The sequence below is a fragment of the Leuciscus leuciscus genome (assembly GCF_965113295.1).
Source record: "Leuciscus leuciscus genome assembly, chromosome: 12".
Classification (NCBI taxonomy): Eukaryota; Metazoa; Chordata; class Actinopteri; order Cypriniformes; family Leuciscidae; genus Leuciscus; species Leuciscus leuciscus.
The window spans coordinates 6,122,761-6,146,255 of NC_138736.1; the positions used below are offsets into that span (position 1 = coordinate 6,122,761).

At 35.7% G+C, this 23,495-nt stretch overlaps 2 protein-coding genes across 3 annotated transcripts; both read left to right on the top strand.

Moving 5' to 3' along the window:
- Positions 1 to 1,340: 1,340 nt before the first annotated feature.
- LOC309511784 (uncharacterized protein) lies at positions 1,341 to 22,294 on the top strand. 2 transcript variants are annotated; one of them, XM_082187124.1, is made up of 8 exons: positions 1,341 to 1,440; positions 2,576 to 2,620; positions 2,714 to 2,769; positions 20,663 to 20,731; positions 20,904 to 21,095; positions 21,179 to 21,316; positions 21,808 to 21,919; positions 22,092 to 22,294. In XM_082187124.1, the coding sequence occupies exons 1-8, from the start codon at positions 1,356 to 1,358 to the stop codon at positions 22,103 to 22,105; spliced, it is 711 nt and encodes a 236-aa protein (XP_082043250.1). In that variant the 5' UTR covers positions 1,341 to 1,355; the 3' UTR covers positions 22,106 to 22,294. The 2 variants fall into 2 exon arrangements, with proteins under 2 accessions (XP_082043250.1, XP_082043251.1); XM_082187125.1 differs by lacking the exons at positions 20,663 to 20,731; positions 20,904 to 21,095; positions 21,179 to 21,316; positions 21,808 to 21,919; positions 22,092 to 22,294 and adding exons at positions 3,004 to 3,195; positions 3,279 to 3,416; positions 3,847 to 3,958; positions 4,129 to 4,335 and having other exon boundaries at positions 2,714 to 2,835.
- Positions 13,451 to 15,020, top strand: LOC309511790 (progranulin-like). Its single transcript, XM_082187133.1, has 5 exons — positions 13,451 to 13,558; positions 13,718 to 13,909; positions 13,993 to 14,130; positions 14,618 to 14,729; positions 14,880 to 15,020. The coding sequence occupies exons 2-5, from the start codon at positions 13,718 to 13,720 to the stop codon at positions 14,891 to 14,893; spliced, it is 456 nt and encodes a 151-aa protein (XP_082043259.1). The 5' UTR covers positions 13,451 to 13,558; the 3' UTR covers positions 14,894 to 15,020.
- Positions 22,295 to 23,495: the final 1,201 nt, after the last annotated feature.

Here is a 23,495-nt window from a genome sequence, read left to right on the forward strand (position 1 = left end):
ACAGGACTTTAAACCTCTCACACAGTCAAAAATACAAAAAGGGACCATGGAGTACATTTCTAAATAGGTATATAAAATCTAAGATACACTACCATTCAAAAGTTTGGGGTCGGTAAGATTTTTTAAAAGTTTTTGAGTATTTTTTTACATGCTCAACAAGGATGCATTTTCTTTCATGAAAAATACAGTAAAAACAGTAAAATTGTGAAATAGTATTTCAATATCAAATAACTGTTTTATATTTTAATATATTTTAAAATGTAATTTATTCCTGTGATGCAAACCTGAATTTTTTACCATCATTAATCCATTCTTCAGTGTCACATGATCCTTCAGAAACCGTTCTGATATGCTGATTTGCTGCTCAAAACATTTTTCTGATTAATATCAATGTTGGAAAAAGTTATGCTGCTTAATATTTTGTGTAAACCATGATACATTTTCTTCAGGATTCTTTGATGAATAGAAAGTTCAGATCAGGGTCCTGTCACTTGGCCCTTTGTATATGGTTTCATGACAGGATCCTGAAAGTTATGTTCCTGTCCTTGTATTGTGCTCGGCTGGCATCCACTCGGCTTCAGGGTTTTTCCCCTTGGCTGTGTGCTTTCTTGTCATTTGTCCTGTTTGGAGCATGTCTGGATCCTGACTTCCTATCTTGTTTGGTTTCGCTCCTGTGTTGGGATCCAGATGCTCATTCTCCATGTCTGTTCTGTGTTCTTGTGCACATGGCGGGGGTTGTTTCCCTTGTCATGTGTTGTTCCTGTTTTGAGCACATGGCTTATGACTGTTCGTTTGCCATTGCTCTTGTCCTGTTATGTTTTGTTTGAGCACATGGACTGTGATTGTGTTCACTGGCCTTGTGCTTTTGTTTAGTCATGTTAGTCATGAGCACATGGCTTCTGTCATGCTGGTTTCTATGTGCCATGCATGTGCTCTCCTGACTAATGCCTTGATCCCACCCCATTGTTAACCCAGTTTTGGTTCATTTGACAAATTGTCCTCCCTTATTGTAGCTCCCTGGCTTAAAAAAGGTGGATGCCTTGTTTCCTTCCCCATTTAATCTCCCTGTGTTCTATGTCCTGCCAGTTCGTTGTGGTTGTTTCCCGTTGCGGATGTATCCCTGCATGTTTAGGTGTTCCTGTCTTGCCCTGCCGTGTCCTGTCCTGTCCTGTCCTGTCTGGCTTTGCTATGATGTGTGAGTTGATGAATGTTTATATGTGAATAAAAGCCTATATTCAATCTGTTCAGCAATGAGTCTCTTTAGAAAATGTGGACAAAACTACAAATTCATATGGATTAGTTTTACAGTCTCTTTATGAACTTTTTGAAGCGTCACAGTGTTTGTGTAGCTGTCTATGGAGGGACAGAAAATTGCTCAGATTTCATCAAAAAGATGTTCCGAAGATGAACGTAATCTTACGGGTTTGGAACAACATGAGAGTGAGTAATTGATAAAATAATTTTCATTTTTGGGTGAACTATCCCTTTAAATAAACTGCACTTGGGTTCTTTACAGTTTGCCAACTGTGGACATTTATTACAGCTTGTTATACTATAATAAACTTTCAACCCTATGCAAATGATTAAAATACAGAGAAATGAGATTGTGTCCACTGACAGAACAAAGACACTTCTGCTATTGTATGAGAAAACTGCATAAGCCATGAGGCAATGCATTGTTTTTACTTTCTTGTTTGCTCCGTCCTGACCTCGACAAAGTGATCAGGACATAATTTTCTTGTGATTTCCACATCAGAAAAAGTTTTCTTGTGATCTTGATGCAATTTTCTTGTGATTTCAACATAACGAAAATTTTATTCCCACGATCTTGAAATAAACACCTGACCTGTTATCAAACAGCAGCACTAAATAAATTGCCTAGTAGGAGCACCGTACTATTGCTGTAAACTTATAACATGTTTTGGACAGAACCTGTCCTACATGATGAATAAAACTCACAAACATTCAGCTTTGATCACAGGGATAAATTACATTTAAAATATAGGCTAGGTTACACTTTATTTGGTAACACTTTATTTTTCAGTGTCATTGTTACATATGTTACATGTAAATACTGTAGTAATCACTATAAATTATGCATAATTACATGCAATTAACCCTAAACCAAACTCTCATCCATTATATACTTAAATATATAATTACACTATAATACTGACACCTTAAAATAAAGTGTAACCCTTTATTTTAAGGTGTCATTATTACAGTGTAATTATATATTTAAGTACTCAGTAATATTAAGCAACTACATGTACTTTAGGGTTAGGGTAGGATCAAGATCTGGTTAAAAGGTTAGTTGCATGTAATTATGCATAATTTACTGTTATACTATGGTAAGTGTATATGTAACAAGGACACTGTAAAATAAAGTGTTACCAAAATATATTAAAACAGAACACAGTGATTTATTTGTAATAGTATATATTTTTTAACTGGTTTGAATTATTAATTGAGAATTTAGTTTTAAAAGTATGTGTTTGGATGAGAGGAAGTGATCCTCTCACCACTGTAAGTTTCTGTCTTTCTCCCATTCCCATTCTTTTATATCCTATTACAGCTTGTTCATACAAGGACTTCTGCATGTTTAAAAACTCAGAAATTGGTATGTAAATTTGAATTCATTCTAATTTTTTATTTTAACAAATCGAGGGAGGAATTGAAATAACTATTTATGATAAATTTCCTGTTTTTACAGTGGGAGGAGCCATGTATGTATATGTATATACAAATATATATATATATATAATAGATACAGTCAGACCATCACAGCACAGGACAGACAGCAAAACACAATCCACAAAGAAGAGACTCAGCAAGGTAAACGTTCTTATTCTCACTGTCAATCAATCTATTATTGACTTTAGACTTTGTCACATTATCAGTAATATCACATGTTAGAACAGATTCCAAGTTCCAATTTTTTTTTTTCAGTAAAAAAAAAAAAAGCAGTATATTATTAATATTATTTTGATGTGCTATTTTCAGATGGTTCCAGTGTTGATGTTCCTCATGGCAGCTCTTGTAGCTGCAGAGCCGCTGATGGATCTCTCAGACCCAGTAGAGTCTGATAGTGAGTCTGTCTCTGTGGTGCACTGTGATGCTTCTACTGCGTGTCCTGATGGAACAACGTGTTGTCTGAGTCCTTATGGAGTTTGGTCCTGCTGTCCGTTCTCAATGGTAAGTGAATGGAAATGCGGAATTGTTTTATACTCCAATCATAATAGGGTGTAATGTTTTATTTTTACTGCCTATTACTTCAGGGTAAGTGCTGTAGAGATGGACAACATTGCTGTCCGCCTGGTTATCTCTGCGATTCGACATCGACTCAGTGTTTGAGGGGGTGGTTGAGACTGTCTTCTTCTCCTCAGCCGGCCTTCAAAGCGATCCAGAAAACTCAGGTATGTCAGTACTCTGCCTATATATGACTGCAAAGTAAAGCAACCTGTCATGTAACACTTATCTGACAATGACCTTGACAATCTTTACAGACCATGTCAAATGACTTCTAATCACCATTTGCTGCAAACAATAAATAGTTAACATTAAAAAATATGATATGACTTTTGTAACAATTAAAGAAATGTTTAGGGTTCAAAAAAATGTTTTTCTCGATTATCATAATTTCAGTTTCTCCCTCCATTTGTTAAAATAAACAATGGGGCAATGAATTCTGGGTGATTTAAAAGCAGAAATGTGCTTTAGTTCATTATATAGGCTATTTAAATTTGAGCTGTAAAAATTGAAATGGTTCTTTTAGAGATTTTTCTACGAAGGTGAGTTTCTGATTATGCGTTTACTAACATAATTCCTGTGAATGGAAATGAGCAGGCTCTCGAAAGGCTGACCCAGACTGAGACTGTTCACTGTGAAGGAAACATCTACTGCCCAGCTGAGAAGTTCTGCTGCAAGACAGCATCTGGCCAGTGGGGGTGCTGCAGCGGTAAAACTAACTCCATCTTGCTCTATTATTAATCATGCCTAATCATCAAGCCCAAATAAATGTGGATGAATTATAGATTTAATATAACCTACCTGTATAATTATAATAACAACTCGTGCATCAAGTTTTGTGTTTGCTTATATTAAAAGTTGTATTTCTATTTTTTATAGGGTTGGTGTTGTAAGGAAACAACTCTCATGACTTCTTATCGAAGACTATCAAAGTGCGAGACTCTTTCAAACTCGAGAGAACTTGAGAGAACAGATTAGCCCAACATCCAAACTAAATTCATGTGAAATAAAAATGTATTTTTAATCATCCATCTATACATGGTATTTTGTTCATGACTGAATAAAGGTTTATGAGTGAATCTTTTATGGGAAGTTAAAGTCTACTTCACTTCACTGCATTATTCATATTTTTGTTCACTGAAGTCTCCTCAGCTAGGCTACATTCAGAATATAATAGACTACTACCATACTGACTTACTGTTGTTGTAGCATATAGTATGTAGGCCTATACTGTGCATAGTCTATACAGGAAAAATCTGTAAAATAAAACGGTAAAATTCCATAAAATTACAGGTTTTTTTACAGTTTACTATGTATTGTTTCTGTATGCATTGAACATAAAAAAAAATGATTAGGCCATTGGAGCGAAATTAGTATATGTGACAAAATGCTAATAATGCTACATTGGTTATGTGGTCTACTAGCCTATAATATGTTAATGTTCAAAAAACTGTTTTCACCCTCTGTCTGAACGCTCTGTTTTATGCCGTGTTCACAGTACACACTGAACAATATTAGCCCCGAGTTTCACTTACCAACAGATTTGTAAAAATCGTTAACATGCCCAAAATCTAAGGCAAATCAATGCTCGTTCACGTGAGTGATAATTAGTATAGTGTGTCTATATCGATGCAATACCGATGCGTCGCTGATATCTTTATTTAGCATGGTAAATATTTGGACCTGTCTGCAACTCAAAGTCATGCAGTGTGAAATGTGTTTTTTGACTACAGTCAGCGCAAAACACAGGGCAAGGGAAAGTTAGGCGGAGGAGTCATAGAAGTGCAACAGAACAGATCAGCAAGCGAAACCATTCTCTTTTTCATTATGTTTTATTAACAAAGTTCAGGAGGAGCACATTCATATAATTAACTTAATTAACGTGGGAGGAGCTAATTCAGTTAATCAACTATATATATATATATATATATATATATTAGTGCTGGGCAAAGATTAATCGCGATTAATCACATCCAAAATAAAAGTTTGTGTTTGCATAATATATGTGTGTGTACTGTGTATAATTATTTTGTATATATAAATACACACATGCATGTATTTATTTAAGAAATATTTGCATGTATATACTGTATATATATTTATACATAATTTATATTATATATAAATATAAATAATTTATATATAAATAAAAAAATCTTAAATATATACATGCATATGTGTGTATTTATATATACACTCACCTAAAGGATTATTAGGAACACCTATTCAATTTCTCATTAATGCAATTATCTAATCAACCAATCACATGGCAGTTGCTTCAATGCATTTAGGGGTGTGGTCCTGGTCAAGACAATCTCCTGAACTCCAAACTGAATGTCAGAATGGGAAAGAAAGGTGATTTAAGCAATTTTGAGCGTGGCATGGTTGTTGGTGCCAGACGGGCCAGTCTGAGTATTTCACAATCTGCTCAGTTACTGGGATTTTCACGCACAACCATTTCTAGGGTTTACAAAGAATGGTGTGAAAAGGGAAAAACATCCAGTATGCAGCAGTCCTGTGGGCGAAAATGCCTTGTTGATGCTAGAGGTCAGAGGAGAATGGGCCGACTGATTCAAGCTGATAGAAGAGCAACTTTGACTGAAATAACCACTCGTTACAACTGAGGTATGCAGCAAAGCATTTGTGAAGCCACAACACGCACAACCTTGAGGCGGATGGGCTACAACAGCAGAAGACCCCACCGAGTACCACTCATCTCCACTACAAATAGGAAAAAGAGGCTACAATTTGCACGAGCTCACCAAAATTGGACAGTTGAAGACTGGAAAAATGTTGCCTGGTCTGATGAGTCTCGATTTCTGTTGAGACATTCAGATGGTAGAGTCAGAATTTGGCGTAAACAGAATGAGAACATGGATCCATCATGCCTTGTTACCACTGTGCAGGCTGGTGGTGGTGGTGTAATGGTGTGGGGGATGTTTTCTTGGCACACTTTAGGCCCCTTAGTGCCAATTGGGCATCGTTTAAATGCCATGGCCTACCTGAGCATTGTTTCTGACCATGTCCATCCCTTTATGACCACCATGTACCCATCCTCTGATGGCTACTTCCAGCAGGATAATGCACCATGTCACAAAGCTCAAATCATTTCAAATTGGTTTCTTGAACATGACAATGAGTTCACTGTACTAAAATGGCCCCCACAGTCACCAGATCTCAACCCAATAGAGCATCTTTGGGATGTGGTGGAACGGGAGCTTCGTGCCCTGGATGTGCATCCCACAAATCTCCATCAACTGCAAGATGCTATCCTATCAATATGGGCCAACATTTCTAAAGAATGCTTTCAGCACCTTGTTGAATCAATGCCACGTAGAATTAAAGCAGTTCTGAAGGCGAAAGGGGGTCAAACACAGTATTAGTATGGTGTTCCTAATAATCCTTTAGGTGAGTGTATATATATATATACAGCAGACTGTTCTAGGACAGTTTTCCAGCATCCCTCCACCACCCCATCTTCTCACTTTACTATTCCTGTCCTAACCTGGGATGGGGGAGTACTCTGGATTCGGGCTAAATTTCCTCCCCTCGGACAGCACGGCAAATACACATAACTTTTACTCTGGGTCACAAGCTTCTCACATGCATCATTTTAACAAGAAGAAATCCAGTCTTGTGCAAGTATCCTGCATGATCTTAAGTTATTTCCTATGTCAGTTCTTGCATTTGTTGTCAACAATTCTGCCTATTGAAATGCAGTGTTGAGGAAAGTTACTTTTAAAAGTAATGCATTACAATATTGCATTACTCCCTAAAAAGTAACTAATTGTGTTACTTAGTTACATTTATGGAAAGTAATGTGTTATGGTACTTTTGCATTACTTTTTCTCACCTGGGCTGGGCTTACTTGTTTGTTTTTTGATAACAAAAAAACAAACGTTCTATTTTTGGCAAATGTAAAGGCCCTTTCACACCAAAAGTACAAAAGCAAAAGGAAATGCAAATTCACACCTGTAGAGTAGAGGGCGCCGCTCAAATAAATGCAGGTCAAGAAAGTTCAACACTCTTACTTCAGAAAAAAGAAGAAACTCAAATGTGGTTTAACTTAAGTCATTTTTGCTTATTCGAATGGTTAAATTGGATCATCGATAATAAAGTGAGATTAAATGCACAAATTATATTTGTATTGTTTAACATATTTAATTTTTTTGCAGGTTTGCATAATATTGAGTTTGCATTTGCACTGTTTTTATTCATTTTGAGGAATAGTGAATTTTTCTTTTTTTGTACATTTAGTTTAGCTACTACACATTTCTCTGGGACAGGAGAGCTGTCAGTCAAATGGCAAAAACCCAAGTTTACCATGCATCATCTCAGAGCAACTGTATACATGCTTGGAAATAAAGCTTTATGTATTTAATCCATACATGGGCTGCATTCAAAACCGCATACTTCCCTATAGGGAAAGGAAAACTATAGTTAAAATATAGTTATATATATATATATATATATATATATATATATATATATATATATATATATATATATATATTGGGATTATACAAAAAAAATGTTTGTAAGAATTTTTGGTCCTGAAGCATTTTTTTTACAAATGTTTTCTGTGATTTTTGGCCTTCTTTTACCTCAATTGCATGTGTTGTACTGTATGAATTGTGGATGGATTTATAAACATTGAGAAATAAAGTTGAACAGAAATAAACACAACTCTAAATAATGAACAGAAAAATTAATATTGCATATACAATTATATCAAAGTATTAACTTACTTGTGCAATACAGTAAATGCTTACACTATCCTAAATGAATGAAAAGATGAGCTGTCCCAAATATTAGCACAAAAAAAGGGGGGGTTGGCTCAGTTTACATAAGTGTATGTCACACATCCTTTCATTATAATATAAACTTTTTTCCTGTTCAAATGTGTAGGTAACATCTTCAGTATTACAGAAATGTATCCTGTGTTGGGCTGATGTTTTTAATTTATAGCAAGTAACCTTGCATAAGGCGGAAATTCAATAACTGCCCCAATCATCCTTAATTCACAGCGATCCACAGTAAATGCAGGCAAAGTTGTGTGTGTGTGTGTTAAATTGTACAAGCCATATTAGCAAAAAGACACTTGTGCACACATAATCATTTTGATAAAAAAACACTCACATCTCTTAACATCTTCCTCTCATGATACGTCCGTCCTGTTTTCCTGTGAAACACACTGCAGTTAAGTGATCAGTAGACAAACACAGTCACTCAATGGCGCCATCTTGAGGTTGATTGTGGTACACACAGACTGATAAATGGGCATGAGCAAGATCAATGTTCTTACCGTATTCTCACTGTCAATCAATCTATTCTTGACTTTAGACCTTGTCACATTATTAGTATAACAGAAATATTTGCAAATCTGATCAGCCACAGACTCATTCTGATAGTCTCTCGATTTGTCTGATAATATCCATGAACATATCCAACATTGTCATTCTGGTCTTCCTCTGTAGTTATTTATTTAAAATAAAATTCCGGAAGATTACACTTCTTACTTCTGTATTAAGTTTACAACTGTTTGATGGCAGGTGCATTTACACCTTTAACCTCTCTGTTAGCCTATACACTCTTGCAAGAATGCCAGCTTTGTGATTTGAAGTGTGAGGAAAGTGGCATGCATGAAAGGATGGAAGAATAACAGAAACACCAAATAAAAAAGTATCCAAGTAAAGTAATCAGGTACAAACTGACACTTTATTAACTACACACAAAAAAACATGTTTTTAAGTTAAGACAAAATATTAAGTTACAAATATGTGCACCTCTGTAACCCAGACCCAACAGAAACAGAACAATAGGCTTCACAAGGCTGGAGTTTATGGAATGAATGTCATTCCTAAAACATTTGGATCCAAGACCAATAAACAATATGCACGTCCTGTTGTAATGACCATATACATATAATCGGCTTGTAATGTATATAAACTTATTTCAGTGTTGTGCCAAAACTAGCATTGTAAGATATACGATTTAATTCAGAAAGAAAGTTGAATTCTATGGGTTCCAAAATGGGTTGTGAAAAAGCATTTTGAGGAACTTTCAACCTATGCAAACTATAAAAATACAGAGAAATGAGACTGTGCCCACTCACAGAACAGTACATTAAAGACACTTCTGCTTTTGTATTAGAAAACTGCATAAGCCATGAGGCAATGCATTGTTTTTACTTTCTTGTTTGCTCCTGACCTCGACAAAGTGACTTTGACATCATTTTCTTGTGATTTCCACATCAGAAAAAGTTAGTTTTCTTGTGATTTCGACATAAACACCCGACCTGTTATTAAACGCCAGCACTAATTAAATTCTGTACCTTACACTCTTAAAAATAAAGATTCTTAATTGGCATCAATGGTTCCATGAAGAACATTTAACATCCATGGAAACTTTCCATTGGACAAATGGTTCTTAATAGTGGAAAAAGGTTCTTTAACTGTACTCTGAGAAACCAAAAATGTCTTTGGGAAACCAAAAATGGTTCTTCATGGCATCACTTTGAAACCCCCCCGTTTGGACCCTTTATTGTGTTGCCTATTGGGAGCACTGTACTTCTGCTGTAGACTAATATTGAGTTTTGATCAGAAGCTGTCCTACATGATGAATAAAAATCCAAGAACCTCTATCTGAGGCTAAAATCAGCATATGAGAATGATTTCTGAAGGATCATGAGCAGAGACTATTTTCAAAAACAATACATTTTGATCTGTAGTGTGTAATCACTATAATATAAATATATCATGATTATGCTAGAACAGAAAAGAGCAAACAAACGTAGCAAATAAAACAGTTATATAATTTGGGAACTAACAAGTGATAACAGAACAGCCTATTCTTTAATGAAAAGTGATGTGAAAGAGTTGCCAGCTGGTCTAGTGTTGAAATCTTACAACACTAAAGATTGATGACATTTTGAGAGGAAGTTTTAAATTTTGCATAATCGTTTGGTGGGAACCTCTCCATAGAATGGCACAATCTCTGCATGTTCCTATTCCAAAAATATGTAGATGTAAAAATGTTTTTAATGGGATGGAGAAAGATAATAGCTAGATCTTTTAAAATGTTTATTGTTTATTATTAATCATTCAATATCAGTATCATTATTCATAAATATATATTTTCCCTTAGTCAGGAGACAATTATTATGGTCAAGCTGGGTCTCGTTTCTTTGATTGGTTAGTCTCAGTATTTAAGCCCTGTATTTTGTTCAGTTCTCTGTCTGATCTCGCGGACGAGCCTCCAGGGAGCTTTATGGGTTACGTGGAATGTATCCTTCTCCACAACGGTTCCCCGTTTACGATCTGCGAGAGCAAGGAGGAGACCAGCCCAGCGACGGCGAAGTCTGTGCCCACCACAGATGCCGAGCCGGAGCCTGCCACGATCAGCAACAAGGACTGAGCCCAGAGCCCGAGCCCGACGTAACGTCTGACCAGGTGTGATAGCCGGCCACATCACTAGTTCCTGTGGGCGATTTGGTGGAGTTTGAGGGGATGACATGGAGCTCAACCCCCTCAACACCAGCTGAGGAAAAAGCGTTGATGGACTGAGAGAGCGAGTGCATCCGGCCTGTTAGGTTTCCACACGTGGAAGACGTGATAGGCTCAAAATTGCCTGTCACGTCTTCCAGCACAAAATTGTTTGACATTGTGCTCCCTTGCCTCCCACTCCCACCTCCTCTGCCTGTTTTGTCTGAACCTAGTGAGAGTTCCCCGCCTCTTCCTCGTCGACCAAGAGGGCTGTTCATGGATTTTATGCCTGTCTTGTGTGTTCCTGTTAAGCCTGTCTGTTCACCCCCTTCTGAACTGCTGAGATCTCCAGCACTACCTCTCCTTAGCCTTTCATCTTCTGCTAGGAGTGGCGACCCATTAGCTCCACCTTGGACCTCCGTGCCCATCACTCCTCTGGCAACCAGTCGGGCTCCACCGTGGCTCCTCCGTCCCTCGGCTCCACCTGGGACCATCATCCTCTCGGCTCCACCGGGCTTTCCTCGTCCCTCTGGCTGCACCTTGCTCAGTCGTTGCGCTGCCTGCGCTCTGGACTTCCGGGCCTTCACCTGTGCCTCGTCCCTCCACCCCTTTGGCTCCATTGGGCTTTTCCTTCCTTCCTTCCAGCTCAACCTTGGTCCTCGGTCTATATAATAATGGACTGCTGCACTTAAATCCAGCACTTTATTTTTTACATCCTGCTGCAACCATACGTTACACAGGGGAACACAGGCTGGAATCATGACAATGTTAAAGTGCATATTTAAATAAATAAATAATCATTTGAAGCATGTTGTATGTTTTATACACCGCAAAAATAGCATGTATTTGAACGAAATTCCTAAAATCTAGATAGCGCAGTGGATGTTTGTCAACAAAAATTTTTTATTCCAAATTAGGCTAAAGGTCTTTACATTTTGGCTTTAATAAGATGTCCCCCCAATGAGTCCTCCATGATCTGCTTGCTGTCTACGATATTGAAGCAATATAATTGATACCCGATTCAAGCTTTAATTTCCCTTTATTTGGATTAATAAATGAAGATTAAAAATAGGGCAAAAAAAATCTGTACTGTGCAGTTGGGTCCTATATATCCTCAACTGTAAATCAGGTTACGTGACAGGCTGACAACCTCAAGACAGTAACCATGGATACAAACAGTTAAATGTATCACATTTCCTTGTATGGAGGTTAAAAAAAAAGTCACAATTTGCATTAAAAGACTGAAGTGAAAGTGTAGGCAGTGTGGTTTTGAAATATATTTATGTTCCAAATGTTACATAATCAGTAAACGGGAACCTCAGCTTATTATATCCGGTTTGCAAATGTTGTATCAAAGCTGGAAGATTTTAATTTAGAAATCTTTGTAATGCAATTTCCTCCTCTCCCCTGGCATAAAGACAAAATGAAGCTTTGTTCAAAATTTCATTGCCAGGACATTTTAATCAGACCAGGAATCTTGTGATACAATTCTCATATAACAATTAATATTTGAATCTCAAAAGATGTTTTCGAGGCATGAGATTTTGATTATTTTCAGGTACCTGTGACAGAACTACACTGCAAGAAATGTTTTTCGATGTTGTAAATACAAAAAAGATTATTTGAGTATACGCTTTACGAGTAAATACTATTTCAGTGTTTCTACTTGCAAATTTGTTCCCAACATGTGTTACTGTTTTTTTAATTGTTTGTGAAATTTACTAGCAATTACAATATATATGTTATGAGTTGAGTTATGACAAAAAAAGCAAAGCTGCTTTAAATTCTGCACCAGGAGTGGCATAATGTCACCCAACATCAATGTGAAAGACTGATAGGGAGAATGATGGGAAATCAGGGTTTATTCCACAAAATACTGATTGTTGAACAGATTTTTTTTATTTAATGTCATATTTTTCTTCAACAAGGACACATTAAATTGATCAAAAGTGAAAGTAGAATGATCAGAATGATTTATTAAGGATCATGTGACACTGAAGATTAGAGTAAAATTCAGCTTTGCATCACAGGAATAAATTACATTTTAAAATATATTACAATCAGTTCTGTTACGACAACTCTCTGAGTGATTGATATGGTAATGGATATGACAATATTGTATGTTTGGTCTTGGCAGAATAGATCTGCTACGCTGCTGTTGCTGCAGAGCAAGTATGGGACTTGCTACTGCCAATACACACGACACGCTGCTGTGAGAGAGTAAGACATACTGTTGCTGTACAATAGCATGCATGAATTACCCGGAGCAGATCTATACAGGTGGAGCTGGGAAAGGTGGAGGGTTTCTGAAGCGCTGCACCTGCTAAGGCAAATGCTACCCGAGTATTTGAAGGTTGAGCAACTCATTGGCTACTGATACGGCAGGGACAATCAGCTGTGCCCTATATATAATGATGTGATTATGAACAGGCGAGTAAAATGACCTATTAGCCTGCACCATCTAAAGTTTCATGCCAGAACTTTGTATTTATTAAATATTAATAATATCATTTTTTTAATGTGATTAATTAAAATAATGAATTACAAATTTAGTTTTAAAAAGTATATGTTTGGATGAGAGGAAGTGATCCTCTCAATACCTCGGTCTTACTCTCATTCCCATTCTTTTATACTGAAGCCTGTTCATACAAGGACTTCTGTCTGTTTAAAAACTCAAAGCGTTATCTACACTTCTGGTTAAATTTTTACTGAACAAACTTCCTGTTTTTACAGTGGGAGGGGCCGTGTGTATATAAATAAGAGATACAGTCAGAACATCACAGGACAGCAGCAAAGCACAATCCAAAGAGAAGAGACCCGGCAAGGTAAATGTTCTTATTCTCAATATCAATCAATCTATTATTGACTTTAGAGCATGTCACATTATCAGTAATATCACATGTTAGAGCAGATGGATAAAGTTCCAAAACAGTTACACAATTTCTAGAAAATAATTATTAATTATTTTGATGTGCTATTTTCAGATGGTTCCAGTGTTGATGTTCCTCATGGCAGCTCTTGTAGCTGCAGAGCCGCTGATGGATCTCTCAGACCCAGTAGAGTCTGATAGTGAGTCTGTCTCTGTGGTGCACTGTGATGCTTATACTGCGTGTCCTGATGGAACAACGTGTTGTCTGAGTCCTTATGGACAATGGTTCTGCTGTCCGTTCTCAATGGTAAACCACAGTAAACTGTGTAACTTTTTTATAGTCTATTAAGTTTAAGGTTTAACCTTTGTTTGTTCTGCCCACTCCTTCAGGGTCAGTGCTGTAGAGATGGAGTTCATTGCTGCCGTCACGGTTATCGCTGCGATTCCACATCGACTCAGTGTTTGAGGGGGTGGTTGAGACTGTCTTCTACTCCTCAGCCGGCCTCCAAAGCGATCCAGAAAACTCAGGTATGTCAGTACTCTGCCTATATATGACTGCAAAGTAAAGCAACCTGCAACAAGTAAAGCAACCTGTCATGTTACAATGACCTACATACTTGACAATCTTTACAGACCATGTGATATGACTTCCAATCACTATTTCCGGCAGTTATAAAACATGGTTGAACATTTTCAAGCTGCGAACAATAAACAGTGATCAATAAAATGGCATAAGACTTTTGACACAAATTAAAGAAATATTTAGGATTCAAAAAACATTATATGTTCTCAATTGTCATTAATCGTCATTTAAATTTCTCTGTTAAAATAAACATTAGTGCAGTGAATTATCTGTGGTTTAAAAGCCGAAATGTGCTGTAGTTCATTATATTATGTTCTATTGTATTTATTTGAGCTGTAAAATTTGAAATGGTTCTTTTAGAGATTTTTCTAAGAAGGTGAGTTTTCTGGTTATGTGTTTACTAACATAATTCCTGTGAATGGAAATGAGCAGGCTCTCGAAAGGCAGACCCAGACTGAGACTGTTCACTGTGAAGGAAACATCTACTGCCCAGCTGAGAAGTTCTGCTGCAAGACAGCATCTGGCCAGTGGGGGTGCTGCAGCGGTACAACTAACTCCATCTTGCTCTATTATTAATCATGCCTAATCATCAAGCCAAAATAAATGTGGATGTCGATGACTAAAAAAATATGATTTATGCAATGTAAGATTTTGTGTTTGCTCATATTATAAGTTGTATTTCTATATTTTTTAGGGATGGTGTTGTAAGTACAAACCCCCGTGAACCTCTTATCAAAGACTGGCAAAGTGCAAGAGGCTTTCATTCACTGTAGATTCATTCTACATCCAAACTGAATTCTTGTGAAATAAAAATGTACAGAATTAGTCAAATTGATTTTTTTGTTGTTGATTTTTTTTTTAGAAAGTGTCATTTTAATCATCCATCTACGTTGTATTTTGTTCATGAATTAATCTGTGTTTATGCATAGATCTTTTAAGGGAAACGTACGCTCCACTTCAGTGCACTGACTTTCTTACAGTTTTGTTTACTGAAGTTTCTTCAGATACATTAGGACATTAGGTGGGAGGGGGACAATTAATTCCCTCCAGTTCAGAGAGACTGAGCTTAATTGAGGGAGAATCCACAGGTTTATAATGCTCATGCTATAATGAGGTCACAGAGAAGCTTTAACAACTCGAAGATTCCACTGTCATTGTGAATGTGAGGCTCTCGGTCTCGGCAATGAAGTGCCATGCATTTGACTCTCGCAGCTTCTTCTTCTTCATGAGAAGTGAGTAAAGTTAAAGTACATAAATTACTCACCAGGTTTAAGAAAACAGATGAAAGAAATCCATAAAGGTTTGGAACAACTTGAGGGTGCATAAATCCACCAGATGGTGCTGTTTTAGTCACTAGAAGCTTTTAATCGAACTGTCAGGGGAAAGCCTCAGTGGAAAAAAAATACACTTCAAAATAAAAGACCTAGAACATGGAACATACAAAACACGGGAAACAGTGAAATAAGCTTTTACTGCACACAGTATTGAGTGGATTAAGTAAAGGTTAATCAGGTAAATTAGTTACACCTCTACATAAAGGAACAACACCAGAATGAATGTAACAGAATACAAGAGACAATTCTTCAGGGGTCACCTGAAAATTAAAGCAAAGGAAGAAAAAAAGAAAAGAAAAAAGAAATCATTACAAGTCATAAGATTTCCCTGAGAATTTGGCAAATCACAGACCAAAAATAATTCCATAAAAAGTACTCCAGTGCTTATGCAAAATATTATTGGAGTAAATGTTATAAACAATTATTCCAAATATATATATATATTTAAACATTGCAGGAAAATCATCTTTCATGTGTGGGTTTGTTTGTTTGATTTATTTTTTATTTATACAGTTTATATTGATTAACATATATAAATATCCCAGATATGCCATTTGGCTAATTACCAACTAGTCCTTTGTCCAGATGTTAAAAGGACCATAAAACAATTTGCAAACATAAATACAGACAAAACACAGACCAAAAAAAAAAGACCTTCTGGTAGCAGGCATTAGACATGAAAATAGTACTAATATTTTTAAATTAATGCAGTAAATTAATTTAAAAAAACTATTCACATTTCTTGTCAATGCTATTTTAGGGGAGGAGAACTTAAATACTAAGCATAAACATGCAAAAAAAGTGGTCACATGACCTACAGGGGTCCATTTTGTGTCCTCTTTCAGCACATGTGCACGTCACGGCTCCATATTTTCTCTAGTGAAAAAAGTGCATTTTTCACAAACTTTCATCCAGATAATCACCTACATTGAAGTCACCTTTGTTGATAAGTAAATAGGTATTTTCAAAAACTTTACATTATATATTATTAAATGTATCATAGGACATTACAAAACACTGCATGATTGCCTCGAGGCAACATTGTACCATTATGGAATCCCTTAAGGCCATACCAGGCATAGGTTGGAATACAAGTATTAAAAGAGTTCGAAATATCTTATCCCCTTCAGACCTGAATTATGTTTTAAGTGTCTGAAAAATATAAAAGTACATTTTCCCAGCTCATGAGGCTTCTATAAATGAGACCAAAAAAAAAAAAAAAAAAAATGTTTGGCTTTAATTGTCTTTTTTTTTGTCCATTTCAATGGACGTCAGGTCAAAACAGGTGTACTTCACAAAAATGTACCAACATAAAATTAAATAATAAACATAAAAATTGTTAGTATATACTTCAAGCTTTTTCTCAAGGTCAAAAACTTTTCAACAGTATATCATTTCAACTTAAATTTTGAGGCTTTTGTTTTACAGATTGCACATTGTTTGTAACAAACTAAATATCTTAGAATCAATCAATATGGTCATGTTAGAGTCATTTTCTTTGCGCATCTTTCTTTTTTTAGATCAAAAACTTGAACATTACAACATTTCAACTTTAATTGTAAGGTTTTTGCTTTATAGATCGCACATTTGTTTATTCATAACAAAATAAACCTAGGAATCAATCAACGCATTCACGTTAGAGTAATTTACTGTGTGCATCTTTGAAACAATTTCTCTGTTAACGATTTTCTTGTATTTCTACAGTACATTACTGGCAGCACGGTTGCCATGCATGATGCATGTATTTCGATTTCCAGTAACTGTACTGTAATTCACTTTACAGTACACAAGATCAGTACTGTAAACTACCAAATAGTACTTTACTGTATTTGTACTGCATTTCGTCATTTGATCTGCTTTTGCTGTAATTAATTATACGGTATTGTACTGTAATATCTATATTGATACATTACTGATAAATATTATTATAATTTTCAAAATAATTACTAATAATTATAATATTATATCATAATAAATATAACATGTAGTTATTAGGAAATATAGGCTATAGTAGGAAAAAATATGGAAATCAATGGCTATACTGTCAACTGTCTAGTTACCGACATTCTTCAAAATATCTTCTTTTGTGTTCAGCCGAATAAAGAAACTCATACAGATTTGGAACAACATAAGGATGAGTAAGTGATGACAAATATAATTTTGGGGTGTACTATACCTATAAAGGGATAGTTCACCCAAAAATTTTAATTGGCCCATGATTTACTCACCCTCAAGCCATCCTAGGTGTGTATGACATCGTTCTTCTTTCAGACGAATACAATCGGAGTTATATTAAAAAATGTCCTGGCTTCCAAGCTTTATAATGGCAGTGAATGGTTGTTTCTGTTTTGAAAGTCCATAAAAGTGCATCCATCCATGATAAAAGTGCTCCATGCGGCTCTTGGGGGTAAATAAAGGCCTTCTGAAGCGAATCGATGCGTTTGTGTAAGAAAAATAATTCATTTTCAAGTTACGCTTTAGATTTATGTCAAATCTGTATGTTTCGTTTGGCCGGAAGCTAGTCATTTTATACTTTATAAAGTTTATACGGATATTTTTCTTACATCTCCATCTTCCTCATCATCACTCCACATAAAGTCAACATCTGAGATACTTCCATCAGCTATATGTTCAAGCACTTCAAGAACTATATATTCTGCATATGAAAAAGTTTAAAAAATGTATCGGTACTGTGATATAGATTTTTTATATAAGAAATTTCAATCAGCATTACTGGACTTCAATTACTGGAATGTGATTTCAGTAACAGGCTTTTGAACCCACTGTCCATTCTAATGGACAGACACATTTGAAAAAATCCTGATTTAAAATTTGAAATTCTACAATCGATTTTTAACTTTAATTAATAAGTTCAATCTTTCTATTTTACATACAAACTATGAAATACTGACAAACATATCAAAAAATTTAAATAAAACCATAGAAAATGTTGCTTGCTTCTGTGTTTGGAGTGAAGTGCTGACATGCTTCTCTTCAAATTAGTGTTTTTTTTTTATAATTACTACATGCAGAGCTTTACTGCCATTTGATTGGATGACAAGCGTCCAATCTAATGGACTGCAGGCTTTAAACTAGGTGAAATGCTCCAGAAGTAAAAAAAAGGGGGGTTGACATGTGATGTCCATTGTAATGGACGCAGGGTCTGAATGGGTTAATGTATTTGCATTTTTAGTCAGACAGTTATTCAGCTTTTCAAATTTTTTAAAATATTGAAGTCCAGGATGCCGTGAGCCTGGAGACTGTCAACAGTGAATCAACAGTGCTCATAAACAGCTGTTATTCTCACTAGAAATGAGAAGAAGCTTGGACCTGGAAACAGTATTCCTTACATCACGACGTAACTTTTTTATCTCATAACAGAGTTAAGGTGCAGTCACATTTACATACAGCGAATTTTCACAAGAGAATTTCAGTCATTTCAATAAGAATCCACACAATAAGGAATTTCATGTGAGGTAAAAAAAAAAAATGTCAGTATGGGTCCAAGTTGGTCACTCGAATTTGCTGCATTGACCAACAAAAAGTGATTTCTGTGTGATTTGCTTCATTACATCGCTACACTGTTGACATTAGACAAGAGACCTGTTTGCCAACAAACTTTCACTGAAATTTCACACATGTACTGTAACCACAACTTTACTCCGTTGCATCATAAAATGCAATCAATATAAATAAAAATATTCAAAAGGGACATTTGAGTTAATGAATGAGTCAGCAAAGTGAAAACGTGCAGCAGCTTCATTTTCTGCCAGGCTTCTTTTATGCTCTTTTCTGATTGTTTGTCCTGGCACTTGATTTTCAGGTATTCATCCCTGTTCAAACTTGTATTTCAGCGTACTATGCAAAAATCACTGCAAAGAATAGCTCTCTTAGCGTGACAGTTGTGGAAATAAAACTATTTCCTCATCCTTGTAATGTTATGGTGATTTTTAATGTTTTGCCTTGAAACAACACTGATTGTAATGTTGGTTGACGTGATTTTGCAAAGAAAGACATGTTCCTGGATCAACATCTTTTGTTGATCCTGGAACAACAATCCTGTCCGAAAACATAGTTCTACCCCTAAATCTAACCTTTCCTATAACTTATCCCTAAAATCATAGGGAAATTATAGGTTTTAAGGTTCATAAAAACTGAAAGCACCCAACCTTGTTTAAGCCTAAACTTGACATTAACTGTCCCCAAACCTATCCCTCAAATCTGATTTATTTATTAGAAGGTTGTTTCAGGAACACGGATGTTGATCCAGGAACTCGTTTTACTTGATGAAATCACATTCACCTTGTATTGTTGCAGAACTGGACTTCACCAAGTGCAACATGTTCCTAGATGAAGATCTTTGTTGATCCTGGATCAACCAGTCAGATCTCAGTTTACATTTTCAATTTGTTTCAATTTGCCCGCTGTTGTACAATGATGCCTTGAGGCAACACACTTTGAATAAATAAATACATTTAAAATTAATGAAAATGTTTATTGATATTGTTATCATGTCCAATTTTAAGCACGAAAAACACCACAGATAATTTTTTTGTCATTAATACTATATTGCTTGGTTTAAATGGCGTGTAAAGATATTGAGTAGGCCTAATGTTTCTCATTTCATTTGGTATATGGTATTCCACAACTGAGGTGCTCATACAGAAAAACGTTTAACCATTTAGTTCAACCATACTTTTTATTTAATTGAACTTTAACAAAACAAGCAAACAGTCAAAGTACAGTCAGAACTACAATTTTTACATATAAATAAAAACATAAAGGGGGTAGGCTAATCTTTTAGCCTAATTTAATTTAAATATGTTTAAGGACTCACATATAGAAATAGTTTTAATTTCTCTCTTCTTATTAGAATGAAAATAGTATTGATATATATTTGAATCTCTTTTTCAAAAACAAAGGTTTGGTTTAACTGTATTTACATGTATAATATGAAATTTAGCAAATAATAATGATAATATATTATTATTTTATTTTATTTGAGGGGATATTAGTAAAACCAAATAAAACATTTTCTAAACACAAAGAAAAGTGGCATCAGTGTATAGCCTTGTATCTAAATTTCCTGGTTACATTTTAAATTGTAAATGGGAGGAGCCGTGTGTATATATATATAAGAGACACAGTCAGAACATCACAGGACAGCACAGACAGCAGCAAAGCACAATCCACAGAGAAGAGACCCAGCAAGGTAAATCTTCTTATTCTCACTGTCAATCAATCTATTATTGACTTTAGACTTTGTCACATTATCAGTAATATCACATGTTAGAACAGATGCAAAACATTTTGTCAGTAATAAAAAAAAATTTTTTTTTAAATGCAGTATATTATTAATAATTATTTTGATGTGCTATTTTCAGATGGTTCCAGTGTTGATGTTCCTCATGGCAGCTCTTGTAGCTGCAGAGCCGCTGATGGATCTCTCAGACCCAGTAGAGTCTGATAGTGAGTCTGTCTCTGTGGTGCACTGTGATGCTTATACTGCGTGTCCTGATGGAACAACGTGTTGTCTGAGTCCTTATGGACAATGGTTCTGCTGTCCGTTCTCAATGGTAAACCACAGTAAACTGTGTAACTTTTTTATAGTCTATTAAGTTGAAGGTTTAACCTTTGTTTGTTCTGCCCACTCCTTCAGGGTCAGTGCTGTAGAGATGGAGTTCATTGCTGCCGTCACGGTTATCGCTGCGATTCCACATCGACTCAGTGTTTGAGGGGGTGGTTGAGACTGTCTTCTACTCCTCAGCCGGCCTCCAAAGCGATCCAGAAAACTCAGGTATGTCAGTACTCTGCCTATATATGACTGCAAAGTAAAGCAACCTGCAACAAGTAAAGCAACCTGTCATGTTACAATGACCTACATACTTGACAATCTTTACAGACCATGTCATATGACTTCCAATCACTATTTCCGGCAGTTATAAAACATGGTTGAACATTTTCAAGCTGCGAACAATAAACAGGGATCTATAAAATGGCATAAGACTTTTGACACAAATTAAAGAAATATTTAGGGTTCAAAAAACATTATATGTTCTCAATTGTGATAAATAGTCATTTAAATTTCTCTGTCTGTTAAAATAAACAATAGGGCAGTGAATTATCTGTGGTTTAAAAGCAGAAATGTGCTGTAGTTCATTATATTATGTTCTATTGTATTTATTTGAGCTGTAAAAATTGAAATGGTTCTTTTAGAGATTTTTCTAAGAAGGTGAGTTTTCTGGTTATGTGTTTACTAACATAATTCCTGTGAATGGAAATGAGCAGGCTCTCGAAAGGCAGACCCAGACTGAGACTGTTCACTGTGAAGGAAACATCTACTGCCCAGCTGAGAAGTTCTGCTGCAAGACAGCATCTGGCCAGTGGGGGTGCTGCAGCGGTACAACTAACTCCATCTTGCTCTATTATTAATCATGCTTAATATAATCATCAAGCCAAAATAAATGTGAATGAATTATAGATTTAATATAACCTATAAATATAATAAAAACTCATGCAATGTATAGTTTTGTGTCTGTTCATATTATAAGTTGTATTTCTCTATTTTTTAGGGATGGTGTTGTAAGTACAAACCCCCGTGAACCTCTTGTCAAAGAATGGCAAAGTGCAAGAGGCTTTCAAACTTCACTGTTACTCTTGAAGGAATAGATTAATCCTACATCCAAGCTGAATTTTTTTATTTTTTTATTCCAAATAAAAATGTATTGAATTGCAATAAAATTGCATTGCACTTTTAATAAAAGATTTTGTTAAAGTTCTTGTCAAGAAGTGTTTATTGTATTTTATTTTATTTCTCCATCCATTCCTGGGGTCTCATTTATAAAACTGTGCGTAAGATCCTTACTAAAAGTGTACGTGCGCCCGAAAGCCAAAAATGGCGTACGCCAAATATTCAGACTTATAAAACCGGTCGTACGCCAGAACCTGCGCAGAATTCACTTTATAGAAATCCCAGTCAGCGGAAGAATGTGCGCACATGCGTCTCCATCCCGAAATATGGAGCTTACAACGCCTAGTTTTACTATGCAGATCCTCATCTGCATATCATTTGCATATGATTATTCCATATCATTTGCATATGATTATTCATCCATGTGATAAAGTTTAACGGTACAAGACACATTACATTAATAAAAATCATGTAGTTGCGTATCCTTGCCTTGTTTTTGAATACATAAATCAAATAGTGTAAAATACATTTCAGAGAAAGTTTTTCTTAATATTTTCCATTGGCCGAATTGTATTTTTAATTGATTTATATTTTTAATGGAAACAGATAGGCCTTGGGCATTATTTGCACGAAACTATTTTCTCAGACAATCTGGTATGATCATGATAAGCAATTACCTCTGTGGTTAAAACATTAAAACACAGCACGCCACAGGAAAAGGGTTAAAAAAAACATTGCATCCACAACAAATATTTCTATTGAGTGAATATAAAAAATGTTGTAACTTCTCAGTAATGATTTCATGTTTAAGTGTTTAACTCCATTAATTTGAATAGCATATTTAATCTAAATGTTTATATCAGAAGTAAAACATAGTTTAAATCATTATTTTATTTATTTAAAGGTATAGTGGAGGATTTTCTTTTTCCGGGTGGATCATCAAGACTATTGGTCCTCCTAATTGTCAATCATTCTGGTGATATGTTTACGTAAGGACGTCGTACGTGCTCGTCCTTTCTGCGCATGCGCACTTTCAGGTGTATGTGTGAGCTAGGGTTTCAGCCATTCATTGAAGCTCGCCGTTCTCACCGGGTTTTTTCAAAATGTCTGAGGGTCGCAAGAGAAAAAGTGTCTACGAATTGTATGACAAGAAGAGAAAGGCCTCTGAAGAAAGAAACAAGACCAGAGTGTTTTTGGGAGAATATTCGCTGGCGTGCGCTAAAAGCACAGGTTGGGCTTCCCACTGATGCCTCAGTCGCGTTCGAAGTTTCTACTCGACAGGTAA

What these genes read in the sequence shown, in the direction of transcription:
- LOC309511784 (XM_082187124.1), top strand. Translation starts at nt 1,356, where the DNA reads ATGGAGGGACAGAAAATTGCTCAGATTTCATCAAAAAGATGTTCCGAA. An exon ending in GGGTTTGGAACAACATGAGA is followed by an intron (nt 1,441 to 2,575) that starts GTGAGTAATTGA and finishes ATCCTATTACAG; the next exon opens with CTTGTTCATACAAGGACTTC. An exon ending in GTTTAAAAACTCAGAAATTG is followed by an intron (nt 2,621 to 2,713) that starts GTATGTAAATTT and finishes CTGTTTTTACAG; the next exon opens with TGGGAGGAGCCATGTATGTA.
- LOC309511790 (XM_082187133.1), top strand. Translation starts at nt 13,718, where the DNA reads ATGGTTCCAGTGTTGATGTTCCTCATGGCAGCTCTTGTAGCTGCAGAG. An exon ending in TCTGCTGTCCGTTCTCAATG is followed by an intron (nt 13,910 to 13,992) that starts GTAAACCACAGT and finishes CCACTCCTTCAG; the next exon opens with GGTCAGTGCTGTAGAGATGG. An exon ending in AAGCGATCCAGAAAACTCAG is followed by an intron (nt 14,131 to 14,617) that starts GTATGTCAGTAC and finishes GGAAATGAGCAG; the next exon opens with GCTCTCGAAAGGCAGACCCA.